This window comes from Rhipicephalus sanguineus, chromosome 3 (genome assembly GCF_013339695.2).
Source record: "Rhipicephalus sanguineus isolate Rsan-2018 chromosome 3, BIME_Rsan_1.4, whole genome shotgun sequence".
Taxonomy (NCBI): domain Eukaryota; kingdom Metazoa; phylum Arthropoda; class Arachnida; order Ixodida; family Ixodidae; genus Rhipicephalus; species Rhipicephalus sanguineus.
In genome coordinates, this window is record NC_051178.1 from 4,631,059 (window position 1) to 4,653,989 (window position 22,931).

The following is a 22,931-nucleotide window of genomic DNA, read 5'->3' on the forward strand; positions in this document are numbered from 1 at the left end:
GGGCATGGCCTCTCCGCCTTTTTCTATCCGTAGCAGAGAGGCTGACTAGACGTGTGTCACCTCCACGGCCTGTGTAGGCTCCTCCCACCCACAAACACCTAAAGACGGCGACATACTTTCTATCAATTCCACAGTGTGTCACATAGGTGGGGCGCAGTAGGATGTTATAGCGCTTGTACCTTGTACAGACCACCGCATTGGCAAGAAAAACATTTCTTTTGGAGCGGTTGAATAATTCGGCTAGTGGGCTCACTATGCCACTATAATGACATGATAGGGTTCGTTTAATTTGACTGCCGGGCTTGATGCTCGTAAAGCTGCAAATAAATGCGCATTCGCTCGTTTTGGTGTGAAGCGACAAATGTGTGTTCCTCGTTTCTCGAGCGTGAGAGAGCCGCCACGAAAGATACAAAAAACAATGCCAGAAAAATTGTGATCGTTTTCCAAATTAATGAGAGCCATTCAACAGTATATAGTTATTCTTTATTATTATCACATTTCTTGAACACATTCGCAGCGTTTTATTCGGACAAGAATGGCACGTCAATGCTACATATGTATATGCACAGACCGGCATTCCAATATCTTACGGACAACAAACGGGAAAGGTCACGCTGAAATGAGGTCATTTTAATGGGATCAAACCATGCAGCGGTCACACACTCGGTCTTAAAAATGTACCATACCACTGTGCCAACACTGCTGTATTGGTAAACATATGTAAGCGCAATGTGCAGACACGACGAACGACATGTGCGCATACCACAATAAGACTACGTCGCGCATTTATTTTCTTATTGTAGGCATCCACATCCCCTAATGGGCGCGTGGTGTATTCAGGAAAATTTGATTCCATCTATTTCGTTCATATCTCTCATTTTGTGGACGCAAGGTTTCCCGAAGACCCGCTTTTGAGCGCCCTGCGGAGAAGTTACATCATCCCGTTGTTCATAATTCTCAAATAAAAACCTGTTTCAACTCGTATCCTACATTCTTTAAATAAACAGCCAAGCTTTCGGCAAAAATTCACTTCTAGGTGCTTGATAGTTTCTTTTTTTCTTTTTTGCAGGCAAACCTGGTCATATCTTTTTACATATTTGCCTTTTACAAATTGCATCTGCTGCCTCGGCACAATATTACGATTATGTATTTTCACCAACTATAGAAAACATATCCTGGATACTTCAGGATCTTAGAATACAATAAGGAGCGAGCAAAGCTCGGCTTTCGAGACAGCAAGAATTGTATGAATACATTAAGCAAAGAAGCCCTTTGTGATCAGCATTACAACAAAATGGGAATTACATGCGGGGTTCTAAATTCCGAGTGTTCGCAAAGGCCTGATGTGTCTATTGTTCCTTCCTTACTCAGTAAATAGCACGCTCTAGTGAGCCGTGGCCGACGTGGATGCTCTGCTACGGCGGGAATGTGCAACACCCCTTAACGCTTACGTCTTTGGAACAGGCACCACGGAATGTTATCGCGAAAACTGGCAGGTAGTACATCAAGGACAATTTTATAACTCATGACCTTCCCAAGGTTTTTCATTGAAAATTAGCATATGCTCAGAAACTCCTATGAAGGACAAAGATAAAAGCGCGCAGTGATGACAGTGTGCAAGAGCTTATAATCTTCCATTGCTCCTCGCACTGTGTCAAACGAAAAATACTGCGCCGAATAAGGTTTTCATTACTGTACACTCAGACACATCGAGGAAGCTAAGGAACGAATCAGATTTGTTCGCACAACTAGACAATTTCAAAGCAATGTGTCAGTACGTGGAAGTTCTTTTATCTTTGTTCCCTCTCAGAATGGTATCACCTTCGAGCGTTCGTTGGCCCGAAATCGAACGTTACAACTGCGGCTCATCAGCAAGGCATGCGTATACAATCGACACCCAAGAATATCTCTCGATGAATACATCAAGTAGTGCTAAAAACATAGAAAGTACCTCCTGTACCAACACCGGACACTTTTACGTGAATGAAAGGACATCAGTCAACACAGAGAAATGAAGACATACAAGTGTTGAACCTAGCGTGACTGACCGTCTGCATACCTGAGAGGCACGGGCTGGGTTATACGGTGATGAAACAAGCTAAAGATGCGCAACTGGAAACCAAGTTCCTGTCGGCTCGACTTTCGTGGCCTTTTTTTTTTAAATTCAGCTTCTGCCGTCCCCGTAGCGACGTGTGGCGTAACCTCCGTCTCAGAGTTTGCTGGGGTCTCCGGTGCGATGTTGTGTATGTCGTAGGCCCTCGCTCCTTTTCCGCTCAGTGACTCAGCAGAAGGTCCGCGACGCAGGACTCGGCGCACGCGGCTTGAGCCTGCACATTCTTGGTTTGACGCAGCAGGAGTTGACTGACAAGCAGCCGCGTGAACTGCAAAGAACCACCGTGGCTGCCACCACCGCCCTCGCATTCTTCAGCTCCGAGGCCGTAGTAAGAACCCTGTACAGACAGCAATGTGATGAACGTCGCAAACACGCTGCTATTTCGTTAAAACACATTTATCCGAACAGCTGCTACATTTGGGTAGTTAAACCACGACAGATCATTTAGCCATTTGGGTAACCGTGAGTCCACATTTCCTTTTTTTTTTAAGCGAAGCTTTCTATGTCGCACTGATTTGTTTGCGAGCGCCGAGAACGCGCTTCAGGAAAGCCAACTTACACGTTTGAACTATTTGCGCAGTGCGCACACGGTAGATCAATGGCTCACGACACACGTATCGCATAATACTACAGCTTATAATTGCAGTTGTACGGATAAGAACTATCTGCGCATACAATTGAACAATGGCGCATGACATACGCATAGTAGAACACTGCAGTTTACCTTGGCAGTTCTGCCGATACAATCTGCCACTTCATGCTACGCAGAGGAGCAGCATATATGTGCACCGCATTACGCGCGTCACGCAATACGTTCCCGGCCGTCACCATGGGTCGGCCGCGGGTGCAGCGGAAGGCAGATGAGGCTGCCGTACGCGAACACGGGCGCGGTCGTTCACGTATCTCGATCACGCTAGGTAACGCTGGATCGCTACTCGTTGAAGCTGAGGGCGCTACAGAGACCCACGACGCGACACCGTTCCCGCATTGATCTCACGTTTGCAAGCAGGTTGTGTCACGTCGCGATGGCAGAGCCCCTCGCTTGCGGTGTTAGAATCTATTCAAACACAGCGATCACAAGTCATTACTGTGCAAGTGTAGGGTCGTCCGTGAAAGTGTGTGCGTGTAATCAACGGATACATGATCATGGCATAGGAGGATGCTTTGCGTTCAATCATCTTACTTAAACCCATATATGCCCAAACTGAGAAAAAAATGACAAAACAAATATTTCTTTACAAAAAGTGTACTTCTACCCTCAAAAGAAAGCACAAGTTCTTTAGTTAGTGCCAGGTAAACGCAACACTGTTTTTCAAGCTGTCCTATACATATAAAACACTGGGCATTAGGGGTGCTATGCGCGGTTGTGGTAAGCCTTGAAACATTTCACGAGTACACCGAAATTGCATTTCTTTCTCTCCATGACGTCTTTTATACAAAGCACGCGTTTGCCCGAAGAAAGCGGTCGGCACGTGGCAGCATGAAAAGCAAGCTATGTGTAGGCTTGCAGACGTTGAGAATGAGGTCTGCTTGATGCGCTGTAGGTGGCGCTAGTCATGAGCTAAAGAAATCGCGATGTTACAGTGCATCAAAGAAGCGTCCTATATGTAGGACACTGGGAATATATGTGTTAAGAACCCTGGCTTTGATGTTTCTCTTTTGGTTGCGTTATCGTTGTCTGCACGATTTGTTTTGGTATTGTAGTAGCTTTTACTGTGCAATTATTCAAGTGAAGTTGTCGTTAACAAAGTACGATTATTCTGTCGGTCATACCGGTCCTCATGAAGCATCTCTCAGCGATTGGTTGATCCTGTGCAGCTGAAAGAACGTTTACATGATTAGAAGATGCGCGTCGTAGAACAATAGTGGTGCATTCCGTCCACTATTGCTTCGCTCTTACTTTGGCTTGCAACCGGGCCATGCCGCTGAACGTGCTTCGCTGGTGAGTAACAGACATCGCTATTCCATTGTTGCTCATTGGCTAGACCTAGAAATATGATAGTTGCTTTCTTTTGGCACATTCACTGACTCTTCTACTTGAATTTGCAGAAAGCTTCACTGACCGTTGTCAGGTGGTTCATGTAAACTTGCCGCTGCCAGCGGCATGTCGTCTTTTCATGCACTTCACTTTCTTCACGCCTATATCACAATTAGTACAATCATACACATGAAACAGTACAATTAAGCTCCCCTTCTTGGCTTCATTATCTGCTGGTTGTGTCAAACAAAGAAGCGAGCCCTCACAACTTCCTTCATTGAATACTAGAGTGATAATTTGTACTCGGGACTCTTCATGTCATCGGGCTCGTCCCACTGGTGGCGCATGTGGTGTCCTACATTTACCTTAATTTCTAGATCACGGCTACTGATAATGTCGACGTTTTAGACGTTCTCAAACGTTGACCTTTCACTGTGACATAATTTTTTTTAATATTCATTTTAGGGCCAAGTGCATTTTATTACGTTGCAGAGGGCATTCCGAAACAACACGTACATGCTGCATAGCGATTTCTTCTGGCGTTTAAAGAAAGCCCGCGAAATATGAAATTATGCCACGTGGCTGCCGCAGTGCGCTATCTTGATACAGGTTCGCATAAAAAACAGCGCTAAAAACGGCGGACAAGAGAAAGAAGGACACAGACGGCAGCGCTGACTTACAACTAGATTTATTTGCTAGCACTGCGCAATATATACTTGTGCAGTATCTGACAAATATAGAAAGAACTATAAAAAGATAAAAACAGTGAAAACCTATGGAACAGCGCTGTTTTAGCGCTGTTTTTTATGCGAAGTATGTCGTACCAACTCGCCCAAGGAACCACTTTAGCTACTTGATACAGGGCTCTCAACCATGATTCAAAAGAGACAAACCATTTACGCGGACCGTCGCGTAAACAGCGCGTCAGCGTATTCGACGGCCACACTCGGCCAGGAAGCGCCGTCGTCCGTGATAAGCGATGGAATGTTTTCCTTTGGTACTGACTTTTTTTTGCGTCAAATGAAAGGTCAAGCCCCCAAGAGCCTAGAAAAGGTAGTGCTAAGCGCGAGTGCACCCTGTGACAAAGTAAGTAGAGTATGTCTTCAAAACCTATTTCCGGTTCCTACTGTACCCTGACGTCAGAACACGGTACGAGTTTCTCGTCACGTGCTCGCACAATATATAGTGACGTTTCCACGGCCGCTCCGCACCGCCGCTCCGTTGGTGACGCACAAGTGGCCATTTTGAATGCTTTGGTGACGCACAAGACGCCATCGTGAAATTTTTGGTAACTAACGTCATCACAACTAGCCAGAATGCTGCGTAAAGTCACCATAATTGGTACTGTAGCCTGACGTCAAGCTAGTGTCGATGTCGGTAGGTGCGCCATGGGAAAATTGACTAATATCATTTATAAAATATCTTATCAGCATGGCTTCACACTTTCTCAGAGCCATCTCTGCATACAGGAGATTTGTATGGCGCAGTAAACTCGCCTTCGAAAAAAGATGTCGGTACCCCTTTAGGCACAGTTGAGAGCGCTGTATTACGGTAGCGCAAGGCAGCAGTCACATGGTACAATTTCATATTGCGCGGGCTTCCATATTTCAATTGCATATTTCGCGAGCCACTCGGATCCTCTTCCGAGCATACGGGTGATGGTTTCACTGGCGCCTCGGACATATCAGAGATTGAGGCATTTCTGTGGTGGTGCTGACTGAGGGGCCTGACGCTGAACATCTCGGCATGCGTCACGGCGCTTCGGAATTGAATTGCTTTCCGAATAAAGGTCGTTGGATAGCAGCTCTTTGAAAATGGTGGAATGACGAACGATGATTTGTCGGAGGTGCTGTACCTGAGGAATTGGGGAACTCCCTGCTGCAATTGTGACGCTGGGTCGTTCTTCAATGCGGCTGCATCCTCTGCATGTAGGTTTGCAGCGTACTAACTCCCATTTTCCGGAGAGAATTTTAGGCTTTTGTTTTGCACTTGTATATCTACTGTACTTACTGCTTCCTTGTAAAGTTTCTTCATTGTGGGCGTCGATTTTTTTTTCGCGACCGTCACCAATAGGGTGATGTCATCAGCGTACAGACGGTGCTAAAGCGCTCCGACGCGTTCCAGCTCCGAGGGAGCATCGCCACGTTGAATAGGAAGGGGGAAATAGGCACCGGACCTTGTCTCTTGTTCCCTAGTTCGATCTCTTCGGATATCGCTTGCCCGGCCATGATTATGGTTTTACGGTTAGTCAGGAAATATGTCACGTAACTACACACACTTTCTCCTGCGTGTCGGGTTTCGCAGGTTGCGCAATTTGGCTTCGTGGGTCTGTTTTGGCGTCTACGACATGGGTTTTTAGCGGCAACATGACGTCTTGCGTCGACAGCCTCGGTTTAAAGCCCAAGGAATATTTATTAAACATTCAGCCAACGAATGAACAGAACGGGTCATAGGGACGTAAGTAAAGCTGCTCCTGCAACTGCATCCGGACTTTGCAGGCGGCTGGGAGTGCTGCTTTGAGGCCATCGAGAAACATCATATTCACCACGGGTATCGGCTGCAGTCCTCTTTTCGCTACTTCCGGTACAGCGCCCATACTAACTGCAGATTGCGAGCTCAGCCTCCTGCAAAATCTTGAACTTACTGAAGACAAAAAACGTGCCGAAAAACAAGAAGTCTATAAACGCTGGATCAAGCTAAACTTTGATAAAAGGTACAGCAGCGAGATTCTTAAGAATAAGAATAGGAGTTACGCCTTCAAGTTCTGGATATTATTGTTAAGACAGAATCTGAGCACAGAATGTTGAAGCATGTGTGGTACACCGGAACCGCGGGTCACAGAGAGTGTGCCGCAACTGGGAATGCACCAGCAGGTGTCGTCAAAGAAGGCTGTCTGCGCATGGGGTGGAAACAAGATGGTGTGATTGATATTGCGTCTTTCTAGTGTGTTACTTCTTCGTGGGAACGCTACATTTTACTGCTTAATAGACATGCTTTGAAAATGCAAAAAAAAAACATGTGACATGACCGCTTGCGCACCGTGATTGCGGTACTCCATAAAGTTTCGCATGCGAAGGACCATATGACTTGGCCGAGTGTGCTGCTGCTGCTGCTTGAAAGGCGACAGGTCAGTGACGATGGTGGTGGACGCACATGTGGCAGCTAACCGCGGCGTTTGCTTGTCGCTGTCATGAGCCGCCGCGAGGAAAGCATAACGGTTGTACTACCATCGTTAGCCGGCACAGCGATCACGGTGCGCAAGCGGGCATGTAACTAGGTATGCTATTGTATTTTGCGGGCACCAGTGATAAGCAGAATAAGCACTAGGGATTAAACGAGTACTGACACGAGTTTGAGACATCGCAAAAGAGAAATTTCTCGTTTCCTTGGTGTACGGTGTTAACGCTCGCCACACACCGCTGTCAGGCAACACGTATAAAATATTTTATTTGATTTTAAAGTTTTTGTTGTTCAGCATCTGCAAGCCAGCCACACCGCAATGGACGTTATCCCGATCAACACAGTCAACACAGTTCCACTGAGTTTGCGAATTCAGCGTCCTGCATGCAGCCTAAATCGCAGAAATCACTCTCGCTGGAGACAATTCACTCATCGTCGTTTATGGGCACTACGAGCACATGGCACCTCTGCCGTTAGTACGTCGCGAATTGCTCTCTCCCAGTGATGTCACACAGCAATGAAATGTCATTGAGAAGCCTCGATATCGAAACTGAAAGTTTTTTTTAAGCTGGTGGTTTTAAAATATATACGATGAATTCCCCAGCACCACAACACTCTTTCTAGGGTCCTTATTTGGAGCAACAACCCGAAAATGTTGAAAGTTTGTGTCAGTACTCCTTTAAAGGACAGTAAGTCAGAAACTGTCTAATAGGATATTTTACAAACATTGAAAATTTTCACCTAGTTTCGTTGCTTCAAAAGTTGGTTAACTAGTCACGCGTAATTTAGAATTTAAGGAGAACACAAAAATTAGTCTCACTTACTCCATGCAGCAGTCAGCAACCTGCAGTTCGTCGCGCCCTCAAGTTGTGCGTCGGCATATTTTCAAGCAAAGCCTCTACTGACCGACCTACGGAGCTGGTGGTGTTCTAAAAAATTCCAAAAAATCCACCTCCGCGGAATAAAACACGTGGCGCGCTCACCCGAAAACACTCGTCACCCACAGAGGGCACGCCAAAGAAATACTAACAAACGAAATAAACTTTTGCACTGGGGCTGGGATTTGAGCACGTGTGCCCCCGTTCCGATAGCGAGTGCCTTGACCACGAAGCAATCCGCATATGCTTGACCTATGTGAATTGAACTGAAGCTTACGAATACGTTTTAGCGACGATGCAGAAACAATTGGGAAGCAGTACACTTGCTATGGGCGCTTCATTCAAATATTTTCGTGTTGGCGGACTAGAAACGATCTGCTGGACAACGCGTATAATGTCGATATCAGGAAAATTGCGACTGGGGCGCTCTTTCCTGTCGTCGTCTTGTTTTCTTCGCCTTGCGTTGCACCATTGCCCCTTTTGCAGAGCGAAATTGCGAACGCGCCTTTCTATGACCGCCTGATGCTGCTTTCGTTAGGCCGTTCTAGAGGGTGACGAACGCTGGACTTGACCCCCCCCCCCCTTACCCGATAGCGTATGGGTGCTGACTTTTTGAAACTCTCTCTCTCTCTCTATCTATCTATCTATATATATATGTGTAGTTTATTACATACACATAATAAGCACCAGTAGCTGAACCAATGGTTGATGCCAATCTATTGCCCACTACGCGACGAATACTTCTCTCAGTGACCCCCTGCCATGTGTGAGCTGGTTCCCTTTTATGCCATTGCTGACTTCCTAACTGGATCGAAGCCTTTGTCTGCTCCGCCTGTCGTCCCTTCCTGCGATAATTCCCATATCAGTAGGCACTACATGAAGCATTATTGCTGACATTATTAACCATTATAGCATTTTTGTTAGTCGTAGTGGTAGTGCATATTAAAAAGTTTGCAGTGCAACCATGAAAATGCTGAAAGAAAAAATGTTGCAGCGGCTTAGCTCGGCTGTGCCAAGATAACGTAGCGTTAGCAAAGGTTCAGCTGATTGTTGTTTTTCCTTACTGCCTAGGATTAGCTTGATTAGCATGCTTACTGCTGCTCCAATGATACACACATGGTATACATATTATGTGGCACATGTGCATTTATTTTGCCAGGCAACTATTTCGGGATCCGATGAGTTAAGCTTCTCCACTCTTCTGCGCCGCTGAGCGGCTTTTGCGCTCTCCGTCTCCATGGCTGTACCACACTGGCAAACGCCAGTCAGAGGCGCTATCAAGCGGCTCCAGCGCAGAGTCAGACGGCGACTGCACAGCGAGGGCGAATAGCTGCGCGCGCGCCGGCGCCAGACGTCTACCACGGCTACGACGTCACTCCTCTGGAAAGCGTGGACCGGCGGCAGCGAGTCGCCCCGGCAGCGGCCGAGTGCGTGGGAGGTGCCGGCTCCGATGCGCCAGCTGCGTGACATCACTGAACCTCGCGCATTCGCAGCACGGCTCTTGAGGAGCCACGCGAAACTGGCTCGGCTAGGCTAGTCTAGCTAACGCTACAAAAAAGCAGCACAGTGATGTTGGGAAGACGACGCTCGCTTCCCTCCAGGGACGCCTACTTAGCAAAGCTAGAAGCCCACACTGTGGTGAATGCAGGCTACACGAGCTCCGCTACAAACGCCAATGAGAACAGACTGCCTTGTGGATGTCGTGCAGGGCGCTCGGAAAGAGTCGCAATGGCGACGGCGTGAACGTGCCGGCCATTCCGAAGTCACTATTTATTCCAGCTACATTCACGCCATGTGAGGTAGCGAAGGACCGCCGCTGTAATTTTTCGGTCTTCATAGCGATAAATAAAGGGTTGGAGAACACAGACTGACTGCGAACACCTTGATAGTGCATTGAACATTGACTCGCGAAAAATTGATACTCCTTCCAACAACACAGCAAATTCATCACCTGACTGCAGACCTCGCGGAGCTGGTACAGCGGTGCGGTTCCTTATAGGAGCAGTAAGCAAATGACAAACGTCAAGAAAAATAAGTCTGGACCAAAGGAAAGCATGTGTTCTGGGCACATATTCTGACATAGAGTTAAAACTAGATTAGCGAAACCCGATATTAGAGAGGTTCTGAATCTAACGAAGAAATTTCCATTTGCCGGCAGGTGTCATCGACCCAGATTAACGAATCAAACTAGACTCCAAACCCAATTTAACGATGTTTACTTAAAAACAGGAAAAATGGGGTCATTTCTTTATAAACATGACATAGACAGGTTTTTTACTGAGCGTGGCCTCTAACGCTGGCGAATTAGGAGGTATGGCCGCCCCAGTAACGGCCCTAGCTTTATTGGGACGAGGCTTCGCGCCAGCCCTAGTTGGGAAACAATGGACTCAACGGGCACTCGTGCATACCAGGTGGTGCGCTAGTGGCGGCGGTGCTTCATAGTACCTGCAAATGTTCACATTGAGGAGCTTGCGTTCCTAATTTCATGGTTCATGCGAAAGACGGCACTCCTGGTCTCCTGGCCTTGCTTTCGTGCACCGTCACTGCTATCGTATGCCGGCAGCTTCTCATCGCTTGGCATGAACGGGGTCTGCCTCACCCGGACACGGAAGGCTCGACGTTAGGGCCATTCTCGTGGTCTTTTAACACGCGGGTTCGCCAAATACGATGCACTGACAGCATTTTAGGTGCTACGTTACCAATTCGCCTTTCTATGGAGCGAAAAATCCTGATTTTACCAAGTTCCCGAATTAAGGAAATAATTGGTGGGCACGAAGGACCTAGCATGGGCATGTTTCCTAACAAGCGCATCTTCTTGTTCCTGCAGGCCTTTCTCTTGATTCACATCGACAAGCCTGCGCAGCCGGTTCTTCTTGACGCTGATGGTAGCGACACGTGCAAAGACTGGACTGGAATGACAGTGCCGGCGAACCGCTTCTTCGAAGGATCCTGTGACGTCATACCCACAGCGCCATCTTCAGGACTATCCACGTCGCACCACTATGCTATAAAGGATACGCCGCAGCTTTTTGTCTTCAGTGGGCACGAAGGACCTAGCATGGGCATGTTTCCTAACAAGCGCATCTTCTGGTTCCTGCAGGCCTTTCTCTTGATTCACATCGACAAACCTGCGCAGACGGTTCTTCTTGACGCTGATGGTAGCGACACGTGCAAATACTGGACTGGAATGACAGTGCCGGCGAACCGCATCTTCGAGGGATCCTGTGACGTCATACCCACAGCGCCATCTTCAGGACTATCCACGTCGCACCACTCTGTTATAAAGGATACGCCGCAGCTTTTTGTCTTCAGTGGGCACGAAGGACCTAGCATGGGCATGTTTCCTAAGAAGCGCATCTTCTGGTTCCTGCAGGCCTTTCTCTTGATTCACATCGACAAGCCTGCGCAGCCGGTTCTTCTTGACGCTGATGGTAGCGACACGTGCAAAGACTGGACTGGAATGACAGTGCCGGCGAACCGCTTCTTCGAAGGATCCTGTGACGTCATACCCACAGCGCCATCTTCAGGACTATCCACGTCGCACCACTCTGTTATAAAGGATACGCCGCAGCTTTTTGTCTTCAGTGGGCACGAAGGACCTAGCATGGGCATGTTTCCTAAGAAGCGCATCTTCTGGTTCCTGCAGGCCTTTCTCTTGATTCACATCGACAAGCCTGCGCAGACGGTTCTTCTTGACGCTGATGGTAGCGACACGTGCAAAGACTGGACTGGAATGACAGTGCCGGCGAACCGCTTCTTCGAAGGATCGTGTGACGTCATACCCACAGCGCCATCTTCAGGACTATCCACGTCGCACCACTCTGCTATAAAGGATACGCCGCAGCTTTTTGTCTTCAGTGGGCACGAAGGACCTAGCATGGGCATGTTTCCTAAGAAGCGCATCTTCTGGTTCCTGCAGGCCTTTCTCTTGATTCACATCGACAAGCCTGCGCAGACGGTTCTTCTTGACGCTGATGGTAGCGACACGTGCAAAGACTGGACTGGAATGACAGTGCCGGCGAACCGCTTCTTCGAAGGATCCTGTGACGTCATACCCACAGCGCCATCTTCAGGACTATCCACGTCGCACCACTCTGTTATAAAGGATACGCCGCAGCTTTTTGTCTTCAGTGGGCACGAAGGACCTAGCATGGGCATGTTTCCTAAGAAGCGCATCTTCTGGTTCCTGCAGGCCTTTCTCTTGATTCACATCGACAAGCCTGCGCAGACGGTTCTTCTTGACGCTGATGGTAGCGACACGTGCAAATACTGGACTGGAATGACAGTGCCGGCGAACCGCATCTTCGAGGGATCCTGTGACGTCATACCCACAGCGCCATCTTCAGGACTATCCACGTCGCACCACTCTGTTATAAAGGATACGCCGCAGCTTTTTGTCTTCAGTGGGCACGAAGGACCTAGCATGGGCATGTTTCCTAAGAAGCGCATCTTCTGGTTCCTGCAGGCCTTTCTCTTGATTCACATCGACAAGCCTGCGCAGACGGTTCTTCTTGACGCTGATGGTAGCGACACGTGCAAAGACTGGACTGGAATGACAGTGCCGGCGAACCGCTTCTTCGAAGGATCCTGTGACGTCATACCCACAGCGCCATCTTCAGGACTATCCACGTCGCACCACTCTGCTATAAAGGATACGCCGCAGCTTTTTGTCTTCAGTGGGCACGAAGGACCTAGCATGGGCATGTTTCCTAACAAGCGCATCTTCTTGTTCCTGCAGGTTGGTGATACTTGCTATACCATTCGTAGTGACTGCCGATATCTGCTGGTCCTTCCGTGCCCCAAACAGTGTCTTGCTATTGCATGTGATGTTTTTTGGATGTGTAAACTTCTTTTGTGTGGGGATGTTGAACAAAACCCGGGCCCCAATACTGAAACGATCCTGAAGCGATTGCTACAGGGACAAAACAAACTAGCCGCTGACATTTCCGCCCTCAGAAATCAACAAAATGATTTGCAAAGCATGCTCGAAGAATTCAATCAACGCTTCACAGAACTGGAAAGGAGAACTCTTTGTGTCGATGACCTTCAACAAAATGTGAATTTTCTTTGAGAAAAAGTTAGAGACTTAGAGGACAGGAGTCGGCGATCCAACTTATCTTTGGCGTACCAGAAAATGCTAATGAAACTGAACAAGATCTGAAACAAAAAATTATAACTGAGCTCTTTTGCGAGAAGCTTGACACTCCTTGTAGTTCAGTGGGTAGAATTCACCGTCTCGGCAAACCTGGTAAATCTAGGCCTGTGATAATATATTTCCAGGATTACAACGAAAAACAGAACATTCTAAAGATGCATACAAGCTCAAGGGAACGAAGTTATCAATTGAGAATGATTACTCACCAGATACACTAAAAAAAAAGAAAACTTCTCTGGAATAGCGCAAAAAGTGAAAAGCAACAGGGCAAGAAAGTTATTCTTCTGCATGACAAGCTGAGCGTCGACGGTGAGCTCTTTAGCTGGGATGGAATTAGCAACTCGAGAATCAAAACGCACAGTCATCAAAGGAGAGCTAATAAAGAATGATGCCACCCGCTCTGTAATAAGGATCTACGAATCATTAACATAAATGTGCGTAGCATACTAAATAAAACCGCAGAACTTGAAGCTGTACTTTTAAGTCACTCCCCCCACATTGTCGTGATTACAGAAACTTGGTTGCACGATGCCATTGATGACGCAGACATTTTTCCACCATCGTATAATGTATTCCGTCGTGATAGGCCGTCACGTGGAGGGGGAGTAGCTCTTCTGGTGAAAAATACTACATCTGCCTTTTTAACCCGCCAAATCGATAATCATGAAAGCGTCACATTAAAAGTGTCATATTGGGAGCGATCTTTTATGCTTTTTGCTGTGTATCGTGCAACCGACTCGCCTCCTGTTTTTTTGCGTCAGCTATGCGAACACGTGGCTTCATTTACTAATAGAAAATATATTTTGGCTGGGGACTTCAATCTACCAGGTGTTGACTGGAATCAGCCGTTTTCTAACCATGAAATGAGCTCACATGTCGCATACCTGACTGATATAATGCTCACGGCTGACGTCCAACAAGTAGTTGATCAGCCTGCCCGCATTCAAGGCAACTGCGCTTCGACGCTTGACCTTATTTTTATGAGCCGTTGTATTAAAGATTACGCTGTGTCTGTGCAGCCTGGTCTCTCTGACCATGAAATGGTGCTTTTTTCGTGTTCTCTTGGAGCGTGCAAAACCCAGCCTCTTGTTTCAATAATGATCAAAGACTTTTCGCGGGCAAACGATGAAAGTGTCCTTGACTTTCTTGATTTGCACATCGGTAGCTTTCAAGGCGCAGATGCTACTGACCTTTGGGAACGGTTCAAACATTTGTGCAGATACTGCCTTGAAAACTTTGTTCCAAGCAAAACTAAGAAAACACACCGTAAAAACCCTTGGATTACAAGACGTATATTGCAGCTAAAAAGAAAAATTAAAAGACTTAAACGATAATGCGCCAACAAGAGCACAGTACAGAATAATCAGAAAATCCTAAACCAAGCTATCAGTAGCGCAAAGCAGCATTACTTTAATCACACGCTGCCTAGCTTTATTTCTGGTTCACCACAAAAGTTCTGGCAATTTCTTTCGAAAAGTAAGAAGTCGATCGACCGCATTGTACAGGATGACGTTGTCATCGTTGATAAGCAAGACATTGCTGAAAAGTTCAATGCCTATTTTTACGGTGTCTTTTCCAACCCTACTGAACCCTTACACCAGAATCATGTCACTTGTGCCGAAACAAATCTTGTATCATTATCCGGTGTTATATCAATGTTACTAAACCTTAAGGCAATAGCATCGCCTGGCCCTGACGATATACCCAATCTTTTCCTTCGCCGATATGCTGAGATGCTCGCTCCATATCTAGTAGTCATTTTTAACAAATCATTGACGACAGCTATCATTCCTGAGGACTGGAGGACGGCAAGAATTGTGCCAGTGCTAAAGAAGGGCGACTCCGCATTTCTAACAAATTATAGACCGATATCTTTAACCGCATCTTGCTGTAAGCTCCTTGAACATATTATCGCTACTTATATTACAAAATTTCTTAATGATAACAGTGTACTGTCTCCATTTCAGCATGGTTTTAGGAAAGGCCTTTCCACAGTAACTCAACTAACCACAGTCATCCATAAGTTTGCCTCTATTCTAGATAAATCAGGCCAGGTAGACGTAATATTTTTAGATTTCAGAAAGGCTTTCGATCTTGTTTGTCATACAAAACTAATTTTAAAGTTAAGAACCATAGGGCTACCGGAGTTCATCGTTGCTTGGGTTTCCACATACCTTACAAACCGCACACATTTTGTAAGTATTGACGATCATTTTTCACGACATTTACCTGTTAACTCAGGAGTCCCACAAGGAAGCGTACTAGGCCCGCTTTTATTTCTTATATACACCAACGACATCGTCCAGGTCATTAATGAACCAGTTCAAATTAGACTTTTCGCAGATGATTGCTTGCTTTTTAATGAAATTAAATGTCCGGATGATCAAGCCTTGCTGAATACTAACCTGCAAAACATACATATGTGGTGTCAAAAGTGGGAAATGGAACTTAACGCTGACAAAGCGGTTTTCATCAATATGAGTAGAAAGAAAAACATTTTACCTTTTCTATATAGTCTCCCTTCAGAGCAGCTAACGAAGGTCCCTCTCTACAAATACCTCGGCCTCACAATAACTAGTACACTCAGTTGGAACACCCATATTTCGAACATTTGCACATCCGCCTTCCGTAAGCTATGCTTTTTGCGACATAAGTTAAAAACACACACCACCTGATGTCAAACTACTCGCATATTCATCCATTATAAGGCCCAAGCTGGAATACGCATCCATTGTCTGGGACCCTCATACGAAAAAGAATATCGATGCATTGGAGATGATCCAACGAAAATCAATTAGATTTATTTATTCTAAATACCGCCAATCAGACTCTCCGACTCAACTAATGAATCTTTATGGCATAAAATCATTGCAATTACGAAGAAAAATTGACAGAATAAAATTTCTGTTTCACTTGAAGAATCGTCAATTGCTACTTCCCCCTGAGCCATACGTGACATCATTGGCGTCACGAACTACAAGGCATCGACATGAAGAATCACTAACCCCATACAGAACCAAAACTAACCTATTCAAGTTCTCATTTTTCCCGCGCACAATAACGACTGGAACTCGCTGCCAATATCATCAGTGCAAAGTATAAAAATAATTGGAAGTCTTCAGGATTGATGTTAGGTTATTTTAATTATGTTCCTTTATTGTGTGAATATTGCGTTTTTTTTTTCTTTTCCTCATACTTTTTGAGATGTTCAAGGTGTTATTACTTGCGTGCTTTGCTGTACAAATTAGACAATGTCTTTCTTTTGTTTTTGATTTTCCTTTCAATGCACTGTGTGTAAATGCGTCTATGTATTGCCTTTACGAGTACACTTTTGCCCCTCCTGCTAGGGCCCAAGACGGGCATGCAGTATCTTGTAAATAAATAAATAAATAAATAAATAAATAAATCAGAGCGTGGTAATCACTTCATTAAATCGCGTTTCAACTGCACGTCTTTCTCCCGCGTCGTCAGTCAAACTTGAAACGTCATCATAAGGAACACTGTTACATGCAGGGCTTAAAGTCTCCCTTCATTGGAGGGGCGGCGACCAATATAGAGCAGGCACGCATACACATGCTCGTATATAGTAAGTGTTATTCTGTGTAAAAGTCAGTTTAATGACAACTCTCACAGGCCAGAGAAGTTGTTCGGGACGGTCACAGTGCGGTGACGCCAACTGTCTTCACGATTGAACAAATGCTTATGTAAATTCTACAAAAGAAAATATTATTCTGAGTTTATTTAGGGCACACATTTAATGTGCCGATCCAATCAAGCACTGAGAAAATTGGCATTTCGAAAGCAATTTTTTCAAATGAGCTCGGCATGTAAAGTGTGAGAGATATATGAGCTTGAAGCAATAACTCTACAGGCGCTGCCGAAAGCCTCGACGACGCCGCCTGTCGCCACGGCTCGGAAGCGTAGGCGGGCTCGGGCGAGCAGTGTTCCCGTGAGCGTCAAGGTGAATGCTGTAGTTACTGCGATAGTTGCGTCTTCCATCGCAAGTTAACGATTTTGTCAGCCTTCAGCGATGCCCAGAAACAACTGCTGCGTAGTTGGCTGCTCAAACACGTACAAAAATTGCCATCGACACACTTCTACAAGTTTCCGGTGCTGCTTCACGAGCAGAAGCGACGGCGGCGGTGGATTGACGCTGTTCGACATAGAAGATAAGCAATCGCGATTTGTTCACGGCAGTGTTAGAATGATTACCGTGTTTTTAGTGCTCCATTTATGTCGCTACGCCTTTAGTGAACGCTACCACATATACAGTTGGTCGCCTCGTATAAATTCGGGAAGATACAATTTACATCAGGTTGTTGATACTCATGAGACGCGATACCTCTCTTTGAAAAAAATCACAGCATATCCACGGAGTGAATGTTGATGAGTGGGCGAAGCTGCGGAGGTTCATCGGTAAACCGTGAATCTTCCGTGAATTCTGCCCAGTACATCATCACCGACGTGAGATCGGGCGCGTTTATACTAAAGGTTCGATGAGTTATGACGACTTGCCGCTCACTTTAATTTTACATGTACGCTGTGAATTTTCATTGTTTAGAAAACCATTGCTTTAGAAAACATCTGGCGTCTTTCGTTAAGCAGCTGGCGTCTTTTCGTTTTGCTTTAGAAACATCTGGCGTTCTTTCGTTTTGCTTTTACAAAACATCTGGCGTCTTTCGTTGGTTTATTTCATCAATCAACGGCGTTTTGAACAAAATTTTTATTGTTTAATTACGTACAGGAGAAATCTCACCAGGCGTGGTGACTACCTTGGAGGTAAACAATGGCTGCTAATGGGAATGAGACAGAAGAAGTCGGCTTTTAGCTAACACTTACACTTCTACTTCTACTAACGTTTCCTACTGGAACATGCCAATGGCTGCTAATGGGGAATGAGAGACAGAAGAATTCGGCTTTTAGTTAAGGCGCACGCTGCGAATTTTTTATTGTTCAACAACGCACAGGAAAAATCTCCCACCGGCACCACCTTGGAGGTCAAAGCGTAAGACTGGTTACGCACTACGACTACGACTACGACTACGAGGGACGAACGGGTGCCGCCTTAAGGAGCTTCGCCCCTAAAAACGAATGATGCTAAGCGCAAAGCCCAACCATGCGGAGGAAAGCTATGAAGAAGTTATTGGTCTTAGACGCTTTAAAGAAAGGACTCCGTGTTAAAAACTGGTAACGGCGCTGTCAGAAACGCGCCGACTGAATCACACATGTGCTGCACGGAATCAGCTGCATGCTCAACCTATCGAATCTTCGGTACATACTGTTCACCGTGGGCTCGCCTCAGCTATCTGCATATTCGCTGTACAACCTGGCACCTGTGAACATTGAAGGCTTTGGACAGGAGATTAAACCTCGTTTTAAATGCCTCCTAAGATGACTTCATGATATTAGGAAACGCCCGAACTTTAAGCCGTGCTGTCTGCCACTAATGCACATTCACTTTACAGAAGTTGTGTAATGCGTGGCGTCGATTCTGAAACCTTGAAGTTTTTTTTCGGTTATACTTGCTAGTGGTGCTAGCTACTGCTGTTTTTTTTCCTTGTGCATGTTACTGGTGAATACGTGTTCATGCTGCTTCGTTCTAGTTTTGTATTTCCTTTGAAAATAGTTGCAATGAACACGTGGTTTACAAGCAGTATTTATGGCCACTCTTCGCATTTGTTTTCAAACTGTAAATATTACAAATGTGTGCTTTCAACCAATCGCAATTGTTGCTTCTTCCACTTCTTTGTTGCCTTATGGACCTTTTAGAGAGGACGGGAGCCTGCGAAGGACACCAGCATCTGCAGCTAGCATTTTCAGAACGGCGAAAGACCAAATGATCCAATTAACCCAACTGACGTCATTATTGCCGTAGTCTTATAAGTGCTATTTTTTCTCATGTTTATAGTGCTAGTTTCGAAGTTTTACCAACGCTTACACTTCACGTGGCCGCACCTCTACAAACCATTCGCTGGTGCGACAGTGCTCTTTCAAAATATACTATAAAACATACGGCATGTAAACGAAGCTAGTGCCTCCATAGAAAACGATGGTTCACGCGTCACCAAATGAAGCCATTAGCGGTCGGGGCGTTGTAAAGAAAGGGGGGTATTGCGACGAGCGCCACATCGTAGGAAAGCTTGTTGATGCTCGTCTCTGCATGGCCTCCGACACTGCACGCGGGATCTCGGAGGCCATGATATGTGGCAAAGACTTGTGGCGCATATGGTGACAATGCCGTCCCATAAAGCTGTGATATCGGACGCATGCCCGCTATTATAAGGTGCGGTTCGTTTGCGCACAGTGTGACCGCAGAAGTAAGTATTTGGGCTACGCACAAGCTGCAAATCGCTTGCACGCACATCACCCCTGCTTGCAGTAAAAGCAGGCGCCTCTGGCACGAAGCCCGCCTGCGGTTCGAACTGCCGCCGCTATGCGGCTTTCGGTGGCGCCACTATAGGCGCTGCGCACCGCCTATAGCTGCAACGCAAAACGTTTACTCACACTGCATTGAGAAGCTCAGACACGACAACGCTGTACTTTATTTTCGCGCCTCTTTATCGCAATTAGTAGGTATAATTCATGCTTATTTGGTATTAAACCACCCTCTTAATTCACAAATAAAAGTAAAATTTTCTGGTAGCGCAAACAGGCCAAGGTGAACCTCCAGTAATTCACGAGCAGGCAGCATCACGCTCAGCCGCCTTGTGTATGCTGCGCCAAGAAGCTTAGTCGAATACGCCGGTGACCCGTCGTGAGCGAGAAAATGCATGCAGCAGTACGACGGTACCTCATCGTTACTGGAGAGCGCGCACTGATGACGAAGACAAAGAGAAAAACGCTTATTTTTAAGTCAAGTTTGATAAAGGAAAAGGGAAGAAAATAACATACAGAGTATCACGCATGCGTCACTACGCGGAATACAAATCTCAACGACACTCGCCACACATTGCTTAAAGATCGGCCTGACACCATGACGAGGTGTTAAAATATATTGCCAAGTGCGTTTCTTTATCACTTTTGCTGTATTCGGTTTTTTGCCACAAAGACTGTCAGCAACGCTCAGCGCGAACCGCTCCTCATTGGTCGACAAGCTTCGCGATCATTGTAGATCGTTTTGTTAAGATTGCGCGCAAGACGCGCACACTCGAGCTTATTCTAGAATTTGCACGACAGCCAGCGATAACGCTGGAATATTCGACGGCACATGTTTAAATGCCGACGCGCTTCACCGCTTGTCAGTTGATCGACCGTCGACGCACTGTTCGCCGCTATCAGTGCATACAGTGTGTATTGCTGTAAATTACATTTCCGTTTCTCGGCCACAAGTTCGGCCAAATAAAGACTTCCATCTTGGACACGTCGCCTGCGGTCTTCGTCCACCTCATGACCCGTGATATCTAGCGGAGGTGCTTTTACTTCATGTTCCGGACGCCCCCGTCAAGCCGTGAACCCAGTCCAAGTCGAAAAGAAGACGTCGACGCCAACCCCAACCAGCGAGCCAGCCGCAGACAACGAGGTCTAGCACCAGAGTACGGGCTTCTACCTGATAAGACCCGCAAGACACAGGTCATGACCACGACAGCGGCAACGATGACAGCCCCTGTGCCATGGCCCGCGGCAGTCGTACTACAACAACGTAGGGAGCCACCAACGTTCCGCGGATCGTCATTTGAAGACCCGGAAAGCTGGCTAGAAGCGTGCGACCGCGTCGCCGTCTTCAATAAATGGACCAGTGAGGACAAGCTACGGCACGTATACTTCGCCTTGGAAGAGGCCGCGCGGACCTGGTTCGAGAACCAAGAGCGAATCCTGACAACTTGGGACATTTTTCGCACCAGGATCCTCGCCACATTTACAAGCGTCGTCCGCAAGGAGAGGGCCGAAGCTCTACTGGAAACCCGTGTCCAGCTCCCAAACTAAAACGTGGTGCTCTTCACAGAAGAAATGACCAGACTCTTCCGCCACGCCGACCCCGAAATTCCGGAAGACAAGAAAGATCGCTTCCTCATGCAAGGAGTAAAGCAGGAGTTGTTCTCGGGTCTTATGCGGAACCCACCGTGTACTGTCCAGGAATTCATCTCCGAAGCGACGACGATTGAAAAGACGCTGGAGATGCGCACCCGACAATTCAATCGCTGCTTGACGCCAGCGTACGCAGACGTTCAACCACTCTGCTCCGACGACCTGCGTGAAACGATCCGAGCCATCGTGCGAGAGGAGCTGCGAAAGCTCGCACCTTTGGCACCGCCCGAAGTGACGTCGATTGCTGACGTTGTACGCGAGGAGATCCAACAGTCACTGGGTGTTCTTCAGCCGGCACCGCCGCAGCTGCAAGCAGTGAGCTATGCTGCTGCAGCCCGACGCCATGCCTCCCCCTCTTCGCCCAGGTCAAGACGCCGCACCGCCACAGCAGTTCCGCCACCAGGCACCACCGCCGCCAGCAACGACGTCATACCGCCCGCCAGCCGGCCAGCGATACACGCCAAGGAAGACCGACGTTTGACGCGCCCCTGACAACCGCCCGCGCTGCTACCACTGCGGGGAGGCTGGCCACACGTACCGCCGCTGTCAGTACCGAGAGATGGGGCTTCGAGGATTCGCCGTCAACGCGCCGCGCCCGTAGCCAGGCGAACGGCGTCGCGACATCGACGACTACCTCACCGGAACACAGTGGCAAGAACCACGGCCTTCCCGCTCGCCTTCGCCGGGCCGCTACATGTCACCACACCGCCGGCTGTACACTGGCCCAAATCGGGTCCGGCCGCCAGCCCGTATCCGGGAAACTAAGGGCAGCAACCGATGGAGTTGGGGTTGCTCTACGACGAAATGCCGAAGATCATCCGCGGCCGCCGCCGACGACAACGCGACGAGACCTACAGAACACGACGCGAAGCAGACGAAGCCCTGCCGACGAAACCTCGCGGACTGAAGAAGACCCGACGACGCGACATGGAAGCATCGGAACATACCGACACATCGGTGACCCCACGCCGCGACCTAACCGCAACGCAAGACGACGAACTAGCGACCTCGACCTTCTCATCGACGGCCACAACGTCACACCTCTCGTCAACACTGTGGCCGACTATTCCGTCGTCTGTGGGCCATTCGTCACCAAGCTGAAGAAAGTAAAGATCGCTTGGAGTGGACCCCAAATTCGGACAGCTGGAGGCCACCTGATAACGCCGATTGGTGTCTGCACGGCGAAAGTCACCATCAATAACCGGACTTATCGTGCGAGCTTTGTAATCCTGCAAAACTGCTCCAGGGATGTAATACTTGGAATGGACTTCCTAAGTGACCACGGCGCCGTCATCGACCTCAGGTCTGAGTCGATAACACTAACCTCAGATAAAGCGCTCCCGCCCCGCGCGACGCCAGGGAACCATGCGTTGAATGTGATAGAAGAGCAGGTGACCATTCCGCCGCGCTCCAGCGTCATTATTCCCGTCGGCACCGAAAAACCTGCGTACCTTGAAGGCGTCATCGAGGGTGATCAGCACCTACTCCTGAACCATCAAATTTGCGTCGCACGAGGTATAGCCTAGCTGCGTGACGGTAATGCAAAGGTAGTGCTGACAAACTTCAGCCACGAATATAGGCACCTCAACATTGGTACGACGG

At 47.4% G+C, this 22,931-nt stretch overlaps 1 protein-coding gene across 1 annotated transcript in view; it reads right to left on the reverse strand.

Moving 5' to 3' along the window:
* Window positions 1-461: 461 nt before the first annotated feature.
* Window positions 462-22,931, reverse strand: part of LOC119386420 (uncharacterized) — a 254,618-nt gene continuing 232,148 nt past the window's right edge. The window contains exon 8 of the mRNA XM_037653728.1: window positions 462-2,450. Within this exon, the coding sequence (XP_037509656.1) occupies window positions 2,274-2,450 (177 nt within the window). The 3' untranslated portion in view covers window positions 462-2,273. The remainder of the gene's footprint in view (window positions 2,451-22,931) is intronic.